The sequence below is a fragment of the Grampus griseus genome (assembly GCF_964374135.1).
Source record: "Grampus griseus genome assembly, chromosome: 8".
Taxonomy (NCBI): domain Eukaryota; kingdom Metazoa; phylum Chordata; class Mammalia; order Artiodactyla; family Delphinidae; genus Grampus; species Grampus griseus.
This window is the reverse complement of record NC_139002.1, coordinates 38916799-38935523: the sequence shown is the minus strand read 5'-3', so window position 1 is coordinate 38935523 and position 18725 is coordinate 38916799. Positions and strand designations below refer to the sequence as shown.

The 18725-nt window shown below is 45.7% G+C and overlaps 2 protein-coding genes across 3 annotated transcripts in view; both read left to right on the top strand.

Annotated features, from left to right (window-relative positions):
* Positions 1 to 8469: 8469 nt before the first annotated feature.
* Positions 8470 to 10026, top strand: LOC309826723 (lysine-specific demethylase 4D-like; the record flags this gene model as incomplete). Its single annotated transcript, XM_082661035.1, has 1 exon — positions 8470 to 10026. One exon carries the CDS (start codon positions 8470 to 8472, stop codon positions 10024 to 10026), a length of 1557 nt encoding a protein of 518 aa, XP_082517161.1.
* A 3404-nt stretch (positions 10027 to 13430) lies between these two features.
* Positions 13431 to 18725, top strand: part of ENDOD1 (endonuclease domain containing 1) — a 33801-nt gene continuing 28506 nt past the window's right edge. For both annotated transcript variants that reach the window (XR_014297131.1, XM_082661032.1), the window contains exon 1: positions 13431 to 13778. Coding sequence is in view for 1 of the 2 variants with exons in the window: in XM_082661032.1 (XP_082517158.1) it covers positions 13479 to 13778 (300 nt within the window). In the remaining variant the exon portion in view is untranslated. The remainder of the gene's footprint in view (positions 13779 to 18725) is intronic.

Genomic DNA, 18725 nt, shown 5'->3' with positions numbered 1-18725 from the left:
GACTCTCTGCTTCCACTGCAGGGGGACGGGTTTGATCCCTGGTCAGGGAACTAAGATCCCACATGCCACGTGGCAAAGCTAACAAAAACAAAGACAGAAACAAATATGCAACTCTAACCTTGTTTTAGTTGTCTATTAATAATTCAGTGGGAAATAAGGGCCTCTGTGATATTCATAATCAGCATTTTATGGTGTATTAGGGGAAAGACACTTAGCACGGTATTTAAATTTTTGACATTAACTTTCCTTCTAAATTATTTCACTCTTCTCTTTTCATTTCTTTGAGGAAGTGTTCATATAGAATGAAAAATTTCATTATATATTTATATAGTTTTTTTTTTTCTTTTCTTTTCTTTTTTTTTTTTTTTTGCGGTATGCGGGCCTCTCACTGTTGTGGCCTCTCCCGTTGCAGAGCACAGGCTCCAGACGCGCAGGCCTAGCGGCCATGGCTCACGGGCCCAGCCGCTCCGCGGCATGTGGGATCTTCCCGGACCGGGGCACGAACCCGTGTCCCCTGCATTGGCAGGCGGACTCTCAACCACTGCGCCACCAGGGAAGCCCTCTATATTTTTAAATAAAATCATTGTAGAAGAATTTTTAAGATTAAAAATGAGGGTGAGATGGGCAGATTATCACATGATACAGGTGACCGCTACTTGTAGATCCTCAGGGTCTGGCTTGAGTGGTGACAGCTATAAGTAGGAGAGGAAGGCAAGCTGGATCCTTGGCTCCTTATATAAGGAAGGAGAGCACAGGGAGCCTCCCTGGGGTATACAGATGTCGCTGGGGCCTCACAGTAGACTGTCCTGGGATCCCCTGACCTCACCGATTATATGACTAGGGAGAGGGAGATGTAAGAACGAACGGTAACTGGGATACTGTATTCCCATCCTTAGAAAAAAAGATTTCTAAAGGAGGAAGTGAATTTCAGGAGAAAGATGATCAATTTCTACTAAACAAGTTGATTTTCAGGGGCTCAGTGGCCAGTCAAGAAGGAAAAGCAAATCAGAAGCGCAGGAGAAAGTCAGTGGTATTCGAGGAAGCTGCGGCACTAAATAATATCTATAAAGAGAGAGTGTGATACTAAAGAATGCCGTGAACATAAAAAGGAAATTTAAGGGGAAAAATAAAAAGAGTTCAAAGAGAGATGAGAAATTAGCTTTGAAATAAGACTGCATTTGTATAGTAGAAAAAGAAGTGTAACGAAGGAGAAAGAAAAGAACCGGAGAAGACTATCAGTACCCTGGAGGCCAGAGACATTTTAGGAGGAAGGAATTGCGCCATGAATCAATGATGTAGAGAGATAAAGTGTAACCCATGGAGCAGCACTTGGGAGACGATGTGATGATTTACAGAGATGAATTTCAGTGGAGAAGTGGGTTCAGAATCAGAAGACCAGAGAGATGAGGAAATGCTTTTGTAAACGTAGATTATTTTTGTTTCTGTTTTGACATGTTGGGTATTGAAATGAAGGAAAGAGAATGGATGCAGCTTAAATCAGGAAACAGACTGATGACTGATGATTCAACTCTTTACAGAGTTGATAGTGATCATTTAATTGACCATAGTTTTGGAATGCATGGGAGGTGTCAATTTAAGGAGTTTAAATGACAAGATTAGCTCTGGAGAGGGGGAGTATCTTCTCTTCTCCTGAGACAGGAGAGTAGGAAGAAAGATGGGGTGTAACCAAGAGGAGAGAGATTGCAGTGGGCGCCAAATGATTTTAGTTATTTATTTTTTTAAAAAACATTTTTGGAGTGTGCACTATATAAAGTACCAAGATCCCTTGGAAAATATGATGACGAAAAACTCCTAGACAGTGCTCTCAAAGTAGTTTTTTTTTGTTGTTGTTGTTTTTTGTTTTTTTTTTTTTTTGCGGTATGCGGGCCTCTCACCACTGTGGCCTCTCCCGTTGCGGAGCACAGGCTCCGGACACGCCGGCTCAGCGCCCATGGCTCACGGGCCCAGCCGCCCCGCGGCATGTGGGATCTTCCCGGACCGGGGCACGAACCCGTGTCCCCTGCATTGGCAGGCAGACTCTCAACCACGGTGCCACCAGGGAAGCCCTCAAAGTAGTTTTATATGGAAGATAAGTCAAGTACAAAAATAACTCTAGAGATTGAGAACACAAGCTATTAACTTAAATATAAATTTTTCTACACCTCAGTTTCTTCCTCCATAAAATGGGAATAATGAGAGTACCACCTATGTTTCAAGCATCCCATTCTCTTTCTAGCTTACATTTCCCAGTGTTCTAATAGAAGTATTTGACCTAATGGAGACATTCAGCCCATGAATCAAACACTGTTTCATTCTCCATCATTGCCCTTATGTTCTCATTTCCTTTTTTACCCGAGATAAATTTACTGGCCCATCATTTTAATCACTCTCTTATCCCTCCATCCAATCCATCAAGACACTTGGTCCTCTCTCCTTGAGATACACATGGCTGGAAAACCCTAACCCTGATGAAACCTTACTATTTGCTTTCTTCCCATCTTTTGAGTCCCCTTCTGCATGGAGGAAAATTCCACAAAGTCATACAATATGAGTTCAGGAAACACATCCAGAGCAAGGCACACATAAGCCTCTGCATTTCTTCAGCATCTACGTGAAGAGGCATCCCATGTGGAGGAGGGTTTTGTTCTAGTGGAAGCCCCTTCCCCATTGCTCTTCCTTCATATAGGGCTTTGATGACAGCCACTTTATTAGGAAAGGGACCTTCAGACTGCTTGGGGAATTAAGCTGCCTAGATATCATGCCAGCCATTTACAGGAGCTGTCTTGGAAAGCCAGCAGCCCTGTTCGTTTGGAGGCACCTGGGGACTTTGGGCCCTTTTGGATGCTATAGCCGTCCAGTCATGGAAGGAGTCTAGGCTAGCCTACTGTTCAGGCATCTTAGGATGAACATCTAGGGTCATTTATGAACAATGCTTCTCCTTCATAACAATCTATCCCCAATACCCTTGAGTGCTCATCAGGTGTTTCTCGAATAGGAAGAGAGATATTGTTTGACTTCCACCCAATCTTTAGAGGCTAAGTTAACTGCATTTGTCATACTCCCTCAGGGGTGAGCTAGATTGTCAACCACTTCCCCTCCCCACCATTTATTACCAATACATTCTGTAGAGACCTCGAGATTGTTTCTTCTATCGTTGACATTAAAGTTAGAAAAGGAGAAGAGAGTATTGATCCTCCATTACCTACCTTCTGCATATTCCATGGTGCATGAGGCTCCAGGGCAGAGGTACAAAGAGCTACTGCTGCTCACTCAAAGGGCCCCTGCCATCAGTATTCGGGTCTGCAGGAAACATTCGTTTTATGTACTCTTTTTTTTTTTTAATCTTTATTGGAGTATAATTGCTTTACAATGGTGTGCCACTTTCTGCTTTATAACAAAGTGAATCAGTTATACATATGCATATGTTCCCATATCTCTCTTCCCTCTTGCATTTGATGCACTCTTACAAAAGCTACCAGCAGGGATCACAGAGAGCAAGCCCTTCCTTGGCTATTATTTTGTCCCTGATCCCAGACCCAAAGGATAAAGGTTTTATGTTTAAGCCAAATAGTGGTGACCTCTTTGGGGAGAGAGGTGGTAGAGGATTGGGCCCCAGCTTCTTCTTGTCTTGAATGGACCCCAGATAACATATAGGGATCTCTGGCACCTCTTGCAGACCACAGGAGATGTGGGGAGTTTCTTATACTTGGAACAATGGCAGGCCAGCTGATCTTAGTCTTATTGGGGAGACTACAGGGTGAGGAATGTTAAATGCCTTTGTTCTCTAAAGGCAGTTGAGCTCTTCCTCACTGATTTCTTTAGCGTGGTTTTCTTCTCCTCTCCCTGGTTCTTGTGCTGACCAGATACTAGTGGTGTTTAATGCCCTGACCACTGTGCTAGCTCCGCCCATTCTGGCAGCTTTCCCAGGGAAGTCCCTCTGTACCTAAAAGGACCCTGAAATTTGTATAACCTTTAGATGCCATATATTTTCTTGTAAGAAATCTTAAAGGAAAAATTTCAGGCAAAATACCTGTGTTTTGTGCACTGATAACTTTAAAAATGAGGCCTTTTACTAGACAGTTGGAAGAGCTGATTCCATTCAATTGTGATGGCATCAGGAATGATGCAGTTAGGGTGGGGCTGATTTGAGTAGAATCTGGAAGAGTTACATGGGTACTGGCCATCAGTTCAAGTTTCACTTGAAACTGTTTTCTGAGAGAGTACCTGTTTTCTTCGAAGGAAAATTTTCTCTACTTGTATCCAAAGCAAGGGGATCAGAGGAGAGAGACTTCACTGAAAAGGTGATATTTGGGCTGAGGCTTGAGAGTTGCCTGGGTGCTAAGATCATCAGACAAGAGTATACCGGCCTTTTTTGAGACACAGGCAGGCATGTGTTTGGAAGGAGAGAGCAAGGAGCAGGGTAGAAAGGGGTGAGGTCAAGAGGTGATGGTGGGCCAGATCACTTAGGGTCTTTTAGGATATTTGAAGGATTCTAAGTGGGGTGGAATAGGTGTGCCTGAAGTTTGAGGACAGGGCAAAGTGAAAGAGAATATTTGAATGGTGGAAATGAGGGGAGCTTAAGAGGATTAGGAAACAGTATTACGGAAGCACTTGAAATTGGGTTAATAAGATAGTTTACTTTGTTTTTTTTTTCTTTGTTTATTTGTACACATATATTTTCTGTCCTAAAATTATAACTATTACATATGCTCCATAGAGTTCAAGTTGAACATGGAGTATACATAGTGAAATTTATTTTTGACATTGTTTTCAATATGTTTTTTTTCACACACACACACACACACTGTATTTTATTTTTACAAGTGATAAATAAACTGACACAAAGCATTGTAAATGGATGATCACAAGAAATCAACAATGATTGCAATAACCAAACACGAACCACACTCATACTATGTCATAATAGTGACATTCAATCCAGTAATCTTCCGCTGTAACAGCTCCTTTACTTTGCAGTGAAAATTGACTTGTATATTTTTTGCCTCAGAGTTCTTGTGGGATTTTTTTTTTAATTCAAACAGAAAGTCACAAATATTATAATCATCCTCATCAGTTCACTCATTCCCATGTAAGTAACTATTTTTTCTTCTTGATGTTTTGTAAGACACTTTTATGAATTCATCAGTTTGCCATTAGAGTTCTGAAAATGCTTATTCGTTCAGTTACACAGTATAGTCAGTTACCAAAAACCTGTACTTGTCAGAGTGTTTTCCATGAATTCCTTGAAGATGAAACCCTTTCATAGGAACATTTTTGCAAAAGCATCAGAGTACACGCAGCACTCTCTGTAAATGACAAAAGACTTAAAAATGACCACAGTTAAAGATTTGATGAAAGTTCATAATAATGAAATTGACAAGGAAATTTAGTTATTTCTGAGATATACATTTTAAAGTAATAACGAGTATTATGACTTATAACATTATACCAGAACATATAAGTATTTTAGAAATTTCGTGTAATGTCTGAAACATTTATTTTAACGTATTTCCATACAAATAACCTAAAGAAAGTTTAGTATTAGCTGTTTTTTTGTTTGTTTATACTGCGTGTTCTTATTAGTCATCAATTTTATACACATCACTGTATACATGTCAATCCCAATTGCCCAATTTAGCACACCACCATCCCCACCCCACCGCAGTTTTCCTCACTTGGTGTCCATACATTTGTTCTCTACATCTGTGTCTGAACTTATGCCCTGCAAACCGGTTCATCTGTACCATTTTTCTAGGTTCCACATGCATGCGTCAATATACGATATTTGTTTTTCTCTTTCAACTAACTTCATTCTGTATGACAGTCTCTAGATCCATCCACGTCTCAACAAATGACTCAATTTCGTTCCTTTTTATGGATGAGTAATATTCCATTGTATATGTGTACCACTACTTTTTTATCCATTCATCTGTCAATGGGCATTTAGGTTGCTTCCATGACCTGCTTATTGTAAAGAGTGTTGCCATAAATATTGGGGTGCATGGTTCTTTTAGAATTATGGTTTTCTCTGGGTATATGCTCAGTCATGGGATTGCTGGGTCATATAGTAATTCTATTTTTAGTTTTTTAAGGAACCTCCATACTGTTCTCCATAGTGGCTCTATCAACTTACATTCCAACCAACAGTGCAAGAGCGTTCCCTTTTCTCCACACCCTCTCCAGCATTTGTTGTATGTAGATTTTCTGATGATGCCCATTCTAACTGGTGTGAGGTGATACCTCATTGTAGTTTTGATTTGCATTTCTCTAATAATTAGTGATGTTGAGCAGCTTTCCATGTTGATGCATCTCTTTTTCCTAACTTTAATGCGAATGTTACTTTTGTTTCACTGTTAAGAATGATCCTTGCTATTTTTTACCTTGAAATTCTTTATCTTACAAAACAAGTTTCTCTTGATGCTTTTCAAGTAAGAATTGTAAAATCATGAATGGATTTTGCATTTCATCAAATGCTTTTTTGGTACCTATAAGATGATGGCATTTTTCATTTACTTTGTTAATATTCTGATTATATCAGTAAATTTTCCAATGTTGAATCATGCTTCCATTCTATTTGGTCATGACGTATTATTCTTTTATCATATTGCTGTATTTCATTGGAAAACGTTCCATTTTTGGTTTTCATCTATGCTTATAAACAAAGAAGGCCTGTAGCTTTATTTTTTATTGTCCTTTTTTCGTTTTGCTATCAGAGATCAGAATAGCCTCATCTGAGTAGCTTCCCAACTTTTTCCATACTCTGAGACAATTTGCACAATAAGAGTTAACTGTTTCTTGCAACTTTTCTAGATTCACACATAAAATGATGTGTCTCCTGGACTTTCAGGGGTCATACTTTGAACCAGCTTCTTATACTGGGGTATTATTCAAGCTTTCTGGTGTTTCTTGGATCCATTTTGGATATGTTTCCTCTCCAGAAAATTATTCTTTTCTCTTATCTTTTGAAAATCTTGCTGTCAAGTTTCTCCTAAGATTCTCTTTTGAGATCTTAAAAATTCTTTCGTGCACTGTTTCATTCCTAGTGGTTTATTTTCCTCTTCTTTCTTAGGCTCAGTTATGCCCTTGTTTTACTGCTATCATTAATTTCTTCCAAGAATAATTTTGGTCATCAGTGTTTGGTGTTGTATGTGTTTTCTTTCATTAACTTTGTCTTTATTCTTTGTTATTGTTTTACTCCTACCTCTTCTTTCTCTTCTTCTATTTTGTAGCTTCTTCAATTGAATGTTTAGTTCATATATTTTCAATCACCCTTCCTTTTCCTTTTGGTATGATGAAAGATATCTGTCTCCTTTAATGCTTTTAACCCTAAACTATATTTCAAAATTTATTTAAATAATTTAAATAAATTAAAAAAATTATTTCACAGAAATTTGTAAAAATCATCATAACTTGATGATTTATGACAGTGAGCCATTCTGATGGCTGTGTAACCAGCACCTGCCTTCAGGATAGAATATTCACATTATTCTAGAGACTTCCTCACACCCCCCACTCACAACCTGTCTCTCTCACAAAAGTAACCACTACTCTGACTTCTAACATAGATTACGTTGCCTCCTTTTTCTCTTTATATAAATGGAAGCAAAGAATAGGTATTCTTTTGGGTCTGGATAATTTTGCTCAGTATTCTGTTTATAGAATTATTCTTATATTTTCATGTAGTTCTTGTTTATCTTCATTGCTGTATTGTATTCCATTGTATGAATACACTATAGTGTACTTGACCATTCTAATGTTGACTGGCATTTGAGTTGTTTCCAGTGTTTGGCTACTGAAATAATGTTGTTCTGAACATTCTTGGACTTGACTTTCATTGCACAGACACATACATATCCTAGGCATGAATCAAAGCACGTGGGTAAGTTCAGTTTTAGTGGATTCTGTCTAAATAGTTTTTCAAAGTGAATGTAATGATTTCCATTCTCCTTACCAGAGTACAAGAATTTCCACTGTTCACAACAACATTTATTGTATTGTCACTCTTATGAAATTTTAGCCTTTCTTTGAATATGCAATTATATTCCATGGTGGTGTTTTGTTTGTAGTTCCCTAGTAACTATTTCCAAACATTAGTTTGAAACCTGTCTCTATTGTATTTTTTCTTAGGTTTTGTTTTCAATACTGACCTGAAGACACGACATTTGGGATACCCACCCAGGGCTGGGTGATTCACTAGACCTCAAGAGGCCACAGCCAAGTGTCGACCAAGGACATCACAGACTTGCAGGCTCAGCCAGCATCAGTCCTGAGCAAGGCTTCTGCCCAGCGTGGAGTCCCCTGCAGAATCAGCAAGCCTAAGAAATATTATCAACTCATTGCATTAAAGTCTACTGGGGGTTCCTGCTGATATACTCCAACCCATTTTTGAAAAAGTAGTGTTTTCCAGCATCCTCACCTATCCAGAACATAAGTAAAAACTTGGGAGTTTCTTCCTTATTAATAAAAGCTATGAAGTCTAAGTCCAACTGGGCCCAGAACCCAAGTTGTAGCATAATGGTATTTCATCCAACCAAAGAAGAGTTTAATGATTTCGATACATACATTGCTTATATGGAATCCCAAGGTGCACACCGAGCAGGCCTGGCCAAGGTAATTCCACCCAAGGACTGGAAAGCCAGAGAGACCTATGATGATATCGATGACATCTTAATAGCCGCTCCCCTCCAGCAGGTGATTTCTGGGCAAACAGGAGTGTTTACTCAATACCACAAAAATAAGAAGGCCATGACCGTGGGTGAGTACCGCCACTTAGCAAAGACTGAAAAATATGGGACTCCACCACACTTGGATTTTAAGGACCTGGAGCGAAAATGCTGGAAAACACGCCCCTATGGCTCACCAGTATATGGGGCTGACGTCAGTGGCTCCTTATTCGATGAAAACACGCAGCAGTGGAACCTTGGACACCTGGGAACCATTCAGGACCTGCTGGAACAGGAGTGCGGAGTGGTCATCGAAGGCGTCAACACCCCCTACCTTTACTTTGGCATGTGGAAGACCGCCTTCGCCTGGCACACGGAGGACATGGACCTTTACAGCATCAACTACCTGCATTTCGGGGAGCCCAAGACTTGGTACGCGGTGCCCCCGGAGCACGGCTGGCGCCTGGAACTCCTGGCCAGGGAGCTTTTCCCGGGCAGCTCGCGGGACTGTGAGGCCTTCCTGCGGCACAAGGTGGCTCTCATCTCGCCCACGGTCCTCAAGGACAACGGCATCCCCTTCGGTCGGGTCACTCAGGAGGCTGGAGAGTTCATGGTGACGTTTCCCTATGGCTACCACTCTGGCTTCAACCATGGCTTCAACTGCGCCGAAGCCATCAATTTCGCCTCCCCGCGCTGGATCGATTATGGCAAAGTGGCGTCGCAGTGCAGCTGCGGGGAAGGCCGTGTCGCCTTCTCCATGGACGTCTTCGTGCGCATCCTGCAACCGGAGCGCTACGAGCTGTGGAAACACGGGCAGGACCAGACCGTGGTGGACCACACGCAGCCCACGGAGCCCAGCAGCCAGGGCCTGGACGCCTGGAAGGAGGTCCCCGCGCCCTGGGGAGCCGCTCTGGGCCTGAGGCACCACCAGCCACGCCGCGCTCGGCGCCCCCATAGGCCTGTAGCCGCAGACGGTGAGACCCGCCACCGAGTGCCTGTGAGTGCTGTGTCCCGGCGCTCCTCGCCGGCCTGGGGTTCTTGCTCGGCCGCCCAGTTCGAGGCTGAGGCCACCTGCACCTGCGGGGAGCCCGGCCCGACTCAGCCGCCGACCCCAGGTCCGTCTGCCCCGGATCGCCACCCAGCTGGAAGATGTGGCCCTCGTCGTCGTCCTTGGAAACAGGGGACTCAGGAGCCAACTGCTCCCCCCAGGGCTAAGAGGAGGCTTTCCTTGGACATTGCTCAGGACCCAGAGGCTCAGCCCCTGCCTGTGGATGCACCGTCGCCGGACAACGCTGATCCGTTGAGCCCAGGGCTCCAGCATCCCGCCAAGGCTTCTGGGTGTGGTTGTGGCCCTGTCCCCTAAGCCCAGGGGATGCCTTTCTACCCCACTGCTCTTGCGTGGGGATCCTTTGAGACTGGTCGCATTGACATTTCAGAGCTTTGGCTATTTGAACGTCACTAGTCTTGCATGAGAGTCCCTCCTGTGCTGCCGCTGGACCTGCTGGGTCCGTGGTGCTTACCAAATTCGCCAAAGTTTGTTCTTCCTTCCAGACCCTGGAATCTTTGGACACTGCTAACTCCTGTGTCACGAACTGAGGATTCATGCACTGGACACTCTAGTGTCTCTGGAAACTAGGTCCTGCTGAGGTCGCCAGAGCCCAATCTACCTCAGACTCCCATCCCGTGGGCCAGCTCTGGATGCTGCTCAACTTCTAAAGAATCCTGGGCTTTGATTAGCCTCCAGTCTCCCTCCTTTTCCTCTTCCCCCTTCCCTTCCCGCTTTTCTTGCCAAACTAGGCCCTTGTGACCAGTTAGGTCAGTAGAGACTCAGATAATAATTGATAATCTTTCTGAGTCTTTGATGTATTTAAAATGTGTTCTCTGCCAGTATGGTAACCAGAATGATAAAATCTGACTTTACTAAATATATTAAAGGTAACTGGAATATTAAAATCTGACTTTATTTTGTGTTGTTCATTCAGTCAACTGAGAGTTGGTCGCTTTTCTTGCACTTTTCTTAATAATTATATCAACACATTTCAAGCAAAACTTATTTTTCTGAGGTTGTTGCCTTGTGTGATGTTGGTGAGTGAGTTTGGGGTTGATTGTTGGGTTCCAGCTGGCTGGCTGTGTTGGGGGATTTGGTTTGCAGCCCTACCTGAAGGGAGACTTGGAGGAAATCACCTGGCACTTGGCTGATCCAGGTTGCTAGGAGAGATGAGCAAACACAGGGCAAAAAGTGCCAGCATGTGAAAATCTTCTCTCCAAGTCTCCACTGCCTTCTCAATGCTCTACGTACATTTCACATGGTTAAGTCATTGATACATCCCAATAAACAAATCCACAAATAAATGAACAAGACAATTTCAAGTGGGCATATGTTCTGTGAAAAGATTAAAGGGGATGGGGTGATAGTGCAGAATGGGCGGTGTGGTTCCGGTGGTCAGGGGATACTTCATAAAGCAGGAGACCTTTCTGAGTCCCAAATGACAAGAAGGAAGGTCCAGAGCTGATGTCCACTTGGATAAAACAACAAGTGTAACAGCCCTAACATAGAGCTTGGTGCTTTTGTGTGTATAGAGAGGAAGTTCATTTGTATCTGGGGCTAGAGAAGGGAGAGGCAGGATCTTGTAGCTCATGTTAAATATTTGAGATTTTTCAACTTGAAATGAGAAGGCATTGGAAGTTTAAAACAGCACTTGACACGATATAATTTGCATATTTAACTAATCACCTTAATTGTTCTGTGGACCCCTTGGGGGCAGGAGAAGTAGGTAGAACATCTAAGTAATACAGGTGAGAATCGATGGTTACTGACTTAGGCCATAGTGTTGAGAATGCACAGAAGTGGCCAAACTCAGAATAAATTTTGGAAATTGAAAATGATAGTTTGGATGCAGAAGGAACATGTGACTCCAAGTCTAGTTGTTACTGTGACATCACACTGCATGTGTCTTTTTTTTTTTAAGAAATAAATTTAGGTTTCATTTCAGGGGCCAAACATAGGCAAACTTTTCAAGTATTGAAGCCTCCAAGGAACTGGTTCTTAAGCTCCAAAATGTGCTCTTCTGACAATTTCTCTCCTATTTTATTGGTTCACCTCATGGATTTGCTGTGACTTAGAGGAAAGGCCAGGCTTAGGAAGCAGACGGGCCTGGTTCAATTCTGGCTCAGGACTCACTGATTATGCCCTCTTGGACAAGCATCTGAACGCTCTGGTCCAGTACCCCACGTGGCACACTGAGGAAATAAGATTAAATAATAAGATGTGAGTGAAGGCACCCTAGTAGGCTCTCTGCTTCTGTCTCAACCACCACCCCAGTTCAAGCTACCATCTCTCATCTGGATCTTTATAAATGTTTTACTTCATTCATTCTGGGCCACTCCAGTTTGCCCATTTCTGCCCAGAAAGCAAATGTGATTGTGTCTACGCCATTGAAAGATTAAAATCCTCAACATGATTTATATAATATTTCTTTCCAAACTGCAGGACATGAGCCATTAGTGGGTCATAGAAACAACTTTGTGGGTTACCAGCAGCATGTTTTTTAAAGGGGAACAAAATAGAACACAGCAGAAATACTAGATTGCAATGTCAGTTTTAAGCATAAGGATTATTACATGAAGCTTGTTTTCTCAATATGGGTCCGTGTCCTGCTGAAAAATGTTTGACGGCCTCTAGCCTATGATCCCCTGAATGCTGTGTCTCCTGCCTCCTTTAGCCCTATTTCTCATAACCTTCTCCCAGGTCTCTGTTCTCTACCCGCACCCAACTTCCTTAAATTCCTCCAACATATCATGTTCCCTTCTGCTGGGAGACCTCTTAGCCCATGCTGCTTTCCTCTTTGCCTAGTTCATGTCAACATCTTGGTCTCAGACCAGACAACACTCTTCAGGCAAACACGCCCTGAATCCCCGGAGGGGCAGGTTCTCAGAGCTCCACGTTCAGTGTGTGTCATTATTCCTTTAATAGCTTGTTTCTTTGATTAACGACAAGCTTCCCCACTAGTTTTCGTCTGCAGGACCGCAGGGACCCTATTCTTATTTACCACTGTACCCAGTCGCTGAACCCAGGTTGGCACATAGGCACTCAAGAAAGAAATATGAATCAACCGACCTACCAACCAGTGATGTTGGCCGGTCTCGTTTCTTTCTTGGTTTTGATTCTAAGCCTCGCAGCACCAAGTAAACCATAAGAGCTGTCCTATTTCCCTAGGTTAGGAATTTCCTAGAAGAGGATTTTTAACTTGGGTCTCCTGGCTTCTGATCTGCTGAAACTTCATCAAAGTTGTGTCCGTGTGTTGGCGGATGAGCATTTCGTTGGGAAGGGGGAGACTGATTTCCGTCGGATGTCACTGGGGGTCCCTGCCCATCAGAGCCAAAGAGCCACAGTTCTGTGGGCATCTCCTGCCGCCTCTTTGCATCCTTGAGGATCCCTGGGGCGCGCTGGCTCAGGAGGCTTCTAGGCTCCCAGCCCCAGGGACGGTTACTTCCCGTTTCCTCCGATTAAGCGGACCCGGTTCATACCCTTCAGTCTTGGGAGCGCGCGTCCCCGAGCCTGCGAGCGCAGACTGCAGAAACCAGGCGGTGCAAGTCCGGGTGCATCCCCGCGCCCGGCGCCGGGCCTGCGCAGCCATCTTCAGGGAGGAGGGTGAGAGGGAGGCGCGGCCTCGGGACGCGGACCCGCCCCTGCCGCCGGGGCCGCCCAGCTCGGCCCGCAGAGCGCTAGCTGAGCCGCGCCGCCCCCGGCTTCCGACTTCCCCGCGGCCCCGCTCGGCGGCCTCGCGCTCTCCCCGGCCGGCCCGCAGACGCGCCATGGGCCCCGCGCGCTGTTTGGCGCTGGGCGGCCTCCTCGCTCTGGCGGGGCTGTTGGAGGGCCGGCTCGTGAGCGAGCAGGAAGCCGGCTTCGGCGAATGCGACCGATTCTTCTATGCCGGGACCCCGCCCGCGGGGCTGGCGGCCGCTGCCCACGTGAAGATCTGTCAGCGCTCCGAGGGCACCGAGCGCTTCGCCACCCTGTACAGCACCTGGGACCGTATCCCTGTGTACTCGGCGTTCCGCGCCGCGCGCCCCGCGCCCCTGGGAGCCGAGCAGCGCTGGCTAGTGGAGCCGCAGGTAAGCGAGGCGCTTCCCAAGCCCGGCCGTTGGGCTGGCCTCCCAGGGCACTTTGCAGACACCGTGAGCGGTAGGGCGGGGAAGGGCAGCCCCAGCCTTCGGTGCCAGCGTCGGGAAACCCGGGTTTCCACCCGCCCCACCGCGCCCCCGGAGTTACAGACTGCCTCGTCCCCTGTCAAAGCCACGGCCAGAGCTGGGCGATCTGTGAGCCTTGGCTTAAGCCTCAGGGGTCCGAGGCCCCCAGTGGGAGGTGGTTCTCTCTGCACTTCAGAGGAGACATCTGCAGTGTCTCATTCACTTCCTGAATAATGAGGACAGTGAGACGGAGACCCAAGAGACCACTCAAATCTTCGGGATGCCTAGGCTGGGAGCGCACAGGTCGTTGCCACAATTCTGTGGGATGGGTGGGTGAGTGGGCATTTTCATGCCCATTTTACAGAAGAGGAGATCAAGGCTCAGCGGGGCGATGAGACTTGCATAAAGATGGGGCAGGTCTTTTGGCTAGAAGTTCACTGCCCTTCCTACTAGGAAAAAGCTTTTCTTCTGCAGAGGCCACCTGCGCCTGAAAAGCCTTCCCTTCTGCACAGGACATTGAGTAAATTCGATCTGAAGTTAATGTTGGGTTAGGACAATGAAATAAAGGTATGGATTTTTAGAAATGCGATGGGATAGTTACAAATAGTAGGGACATTGACTACCTCCTACTAATGGGAAGAACAAACCTGTTTCTCCTGGCTCTTCATATCTATATTATCAGACCACTTGGAAATTGTGTCATCTCTCAGGGTTTTCTGTTTTGTCTGGTGAGAGTGAGCAGACACTCCAAGAGGCTCCCAGAGGTCCTGCTGAAGCTGCCTTCACACACCCTGCCCTAGGTCTGCGCAGCCAGCCTCCTGTGGAGAACACCCTGCCAGGCTCCCCTGTCCCAGCAACCAAGGACACCCGATCTGGGGGAGGAGCTGAACACTCAGCCCACCCATTCTTTTTTTTTTAAGAACTGGTTGACCTTGATCTTTTCTTGTTTTACTTTTTTTAATTGAAATATAGTTGACTTACATCAGCCTGCCCATTCTTGATGGCCACAGCTGCCTAGGCATTGTGAGCAGGGGACTGGCGTTCAGCTGTTTTATTCAGAGCCCTGGGTTGTAATTTCTATAGTATCATTCAGTTATTTCTGGCTCTAAGACCTTGACCAGCTCTCAGGCCATCTGCACCTCCGTCTCTTTACCTTCTCCACAGCCTGTTGATGTCAGAACCTTTGAGATCAGGCATGTGAAAAAGCCTTTGTAAAGTATACACACTTAAGGCATATAGTAACCTAAAGTTAGTTTGCCCCCATCTGCACCCCTAGAGCTCTCTGTGTTTCCCCCAGTTCCCCAGTATGCATGTGATTGCAGACCTGTGAGGAAAATAGATGACCTGGTCCTTTCTCACCGAGGGTCTCGTGGATGGCTTGGGGAGACAGAACGTACATGTGAGGAAGACGTGGGATGCATGCTGAACAAATTTCAGTTAAATCCAGAACTACCACATTTACTAATCACCCACTGTGTGCCAGGCACTTGGGGTGCCAGGGGAACAGAGTGTAGCTCTGGGACTCAAAGGCTTCCTGGTCTGCTGGGTGACGAGGTGGCAACACCTCTGATTAGAGCCACGCTGCATGGGTTTAAGCCTCAGTTCTTCCACTGACTTGCTGTAAACTTGGGCTGGTTGACTTAGAGGTAATAACAGGGTGATTTTGAGGATTGAATGAATTACTCCATATAAGGTTCTCGTGCCTGGTATATCAGTCCTAGCTGTTATTATGACATAAGCAAAACATTCTCAGTTTAAAAGGGTAGAAGACGTCTTATTAGATTTAATCCGTCTTGGAGGTGACGGGGTAAGCCTTTGGGTCAGGGTGACGTTTGTGCTTTACCTGGAAGGATGAGGCGGAGTTCAGAAGGGAGACAAGGACAAAGACATTCCCAGCAGAGGGGACATGCTGTGTGAGAAACGCATGGCTGAGTCAGGGATTAGTGTGTGGGGAGTGGTTGGAGCAGCTAACCCAGTACAAGTGAGTAGATGACTCAGTGAGTAGATGACTCAAGTGCTCAGAATAAAGAGGAGTGATGGAAGGGAGGGGTCGGGTATGAAGGAGTGATCAAGGAAGGTTTGGGGCCGGGGTGTGGAGCAGAGCCATTTATGCAGTTATTGAAGGAGCCCAAAGGAGCATGACTCATTCAGCAGAGAGGAAACGGACAGAACCTTCACATAGGCAGTGGAGACCGTGGGCCCTGGTAATGAGGGATAGGACTGGAGAGGTAAAATAGGATGCGGAAGGAGGAAGGAGCTGGTGGGGTGGGAGGGAATAATTCCAAATGGCAGCTCCAGAGGTGAGAGGTACAGTGGTTCAGAAAAGCACAGGAGACCAGAGTTCCCGACTGGGGAGGTGGGAAGGGCCCAGTGGCTGAGCACAACTGGAAGGATGCTTTTCTCTGCAAGACAGTTTTGTGCTGCCCGTCCCTTCCCACCGCAGTGTCCAGTCAAGTCAGCCAGGAGCCAGGGGCTATTAGGAAGGAGGCAAGGAAGGAGAGAGGGGGGAGAAGCCGCCAGATTGCCATGCTGGCAGGCTCTGGAGCACACTGCAGCAAACCTGCCCCCCCCCCCCCCCCGAGGCCTGCCTCCCAGCCAGTGTGCCCACTGCAGAAAGATGCTCAGGGCTCAACGTGGACTTCTGGCTGCTTCCAAGCACTCTGTAATGCTGAGTCACCTTGTGCCCACATCACCTCTTTAGGAAGTTAGTGTTACCAAGAGGCCCAGCAGATAGAGGAAGAGGCAGGGGACCAAAGGAGCTGGGTGCTTGCCTTCCGTAGTTAGTCAGGTAGGGCTGTTCTGACCCTGAAGCTCCTGAGGCTCAATTAAGGCAGCTTGCAAGGCTGTCCTGCAGTTTCCCTTTGGGGAGAGAAAAACAACAACAACCGAAAACCTCCTGAATCGAAGATGATAGAAACTGAAGTCACTCGTGCGTAAAACCTTTAGGGTGTTGTAAGCACTCTTGTGCTTAAAAACACAGGGACCCAGACTTCCACCCTGCAGAATGTAGTTTACAGGGGCCCCATGCCCTGGCTCCTGTCTGTAGTTCCAGCCTGTCTCCTACCCCTCCCCACCCTCATGTACTGTTCTAGCATTATCTAGCTGCCTGGAGTGCCTCTCATAAACCATTCTGTTGGTCACATTTGTTCCTTTGCTCATGCTGATTCCTTTTGCCCCAAATGCCATTTCTACACTGCCCCCATCTTGCCCCTCACTGCCTCCCTACTCCATCCTTTAAGACTGCCGAGGTGTCACCTCCTCCAGAAGGAAGAGCCCACCTGAGTGAGGTCCACTTCCTGAGTTAGGTCCACCCCACAGTGCTCCCTGTAATTTCTCTAGTTTTTTACTTACCACACTGTTTTATACCTACCTGCTTGTGGGTCCGTCTCTCCAGCGGAGAGACTGAGGGCTTGCATTTCTAGTGCCTAGGACATAGAAAGCACTCAGTAAGTGTTGAATAAAATCATTTGATGTTCGGAGGTTCAGTCAGGCAGCAGTGGGTGAGATATTCTGCTTGGGCTTCCTTGGTGGAGAGCTGCCTGCTTTAAAAGCTTGCCTCCCAGCTAACCAGCAGCCACTGTTCCAAACATATTCCATATGCAGAGCTGGAACCTTCCTCTAAATCCACCCCACCTGTTCTAGCTCCAGCCTTTGGAACTACCCCAGATGATTTCGATCTCTTTAGCATCAGATGACAGGATCCCGCATCTGAGGGGCCTTCTGAAGGACATAATGAGAACTTTAAAAGGAAGCGGAGGGACTTCCCTGGAGGTCCAGTGGTTAAGACTTTGCCTTCCAGTGCAGGGGGGTGCAGGTTCAATCCCTGGTCGGGGAGCCGAGATCCCACATGCCTCCTGACCAAAAAACCAAAACATAAAACAGAAGCACTGTTGTAACAAATTCAATAAAGACTTTAAAAATGGTCCACATCAAAAAAAATTTTTAAAAAAGAAAACAGAGGAGACAGAGGGCTGTTGTGGGTTTTATGTGGAATGTGGTCACCTTTAAATTGAGAATGGGGAGAAGGCAAGAAAGAGATGAGACAGTGTGTCCCTATTAGCAGGACAGAGATGGTCCGGAGGGTTTGCAGTCAAAATTGAGAACTGGGTTCTGGTTTAGTACAGGGAGCCTCAAACCTTTTAGTTGCTCAGCTCATTTCTGTTTAATGGAAGAATTTTTGGATAAGGTACTAGTGATGCCTTTGCAAAGGATGTTGTCAGTTCACGCTAGAAGCGAACGTATAAGACCCTGTCATTTTTAAAAAAGTTTTTTTTTGGGGGGGCCATGCCATGTGGCATGTGGGATCTTAGTATCCCGACCAGGGATCAAACCCGTGCCCCCTGCCGGGGGAGTGCAGAGTCTTAACCACTGGACCGCCAGGGAAGTCCTCAAGACCCTGTCATTTTGTAAACGTGAATATTGGAAGGAACTGGTTTTATATTCTGCTTATACTTCTTTAATCTTACAAAAATACTGTGAGGTAGATCTTATTCTCTTCATTGTAGAAATGAGGAAACTGGCTCAGAGAGGTTAATTGTTGTGCCCAAGGCCACACAGCTTGGATTTGAACTCATGACTAGTTGCTCCTAGTCCGGAGCTCCTTTGATGAACCATGGAGATCTTCGACTTCCCATGGATCCACTGCATTAATGGTCATAGGACTTCAATTCTCATCTTTTATATGGAAATCTTAATTTCTACTCCATTTCTCTTTCCCAACAGTCGTAGGACAAGTCAGAGCACATATCTGGCCACGTGAATGTTGCTTAGGTGTCAGTGGCTCCGGAGAGAAGCAGATAGTCCTGCTAACGGCAAAAGTATTTTCCTAAAGGGCCCAATGAAGTCATATTTCAAATCTTAGTAAATGTATGT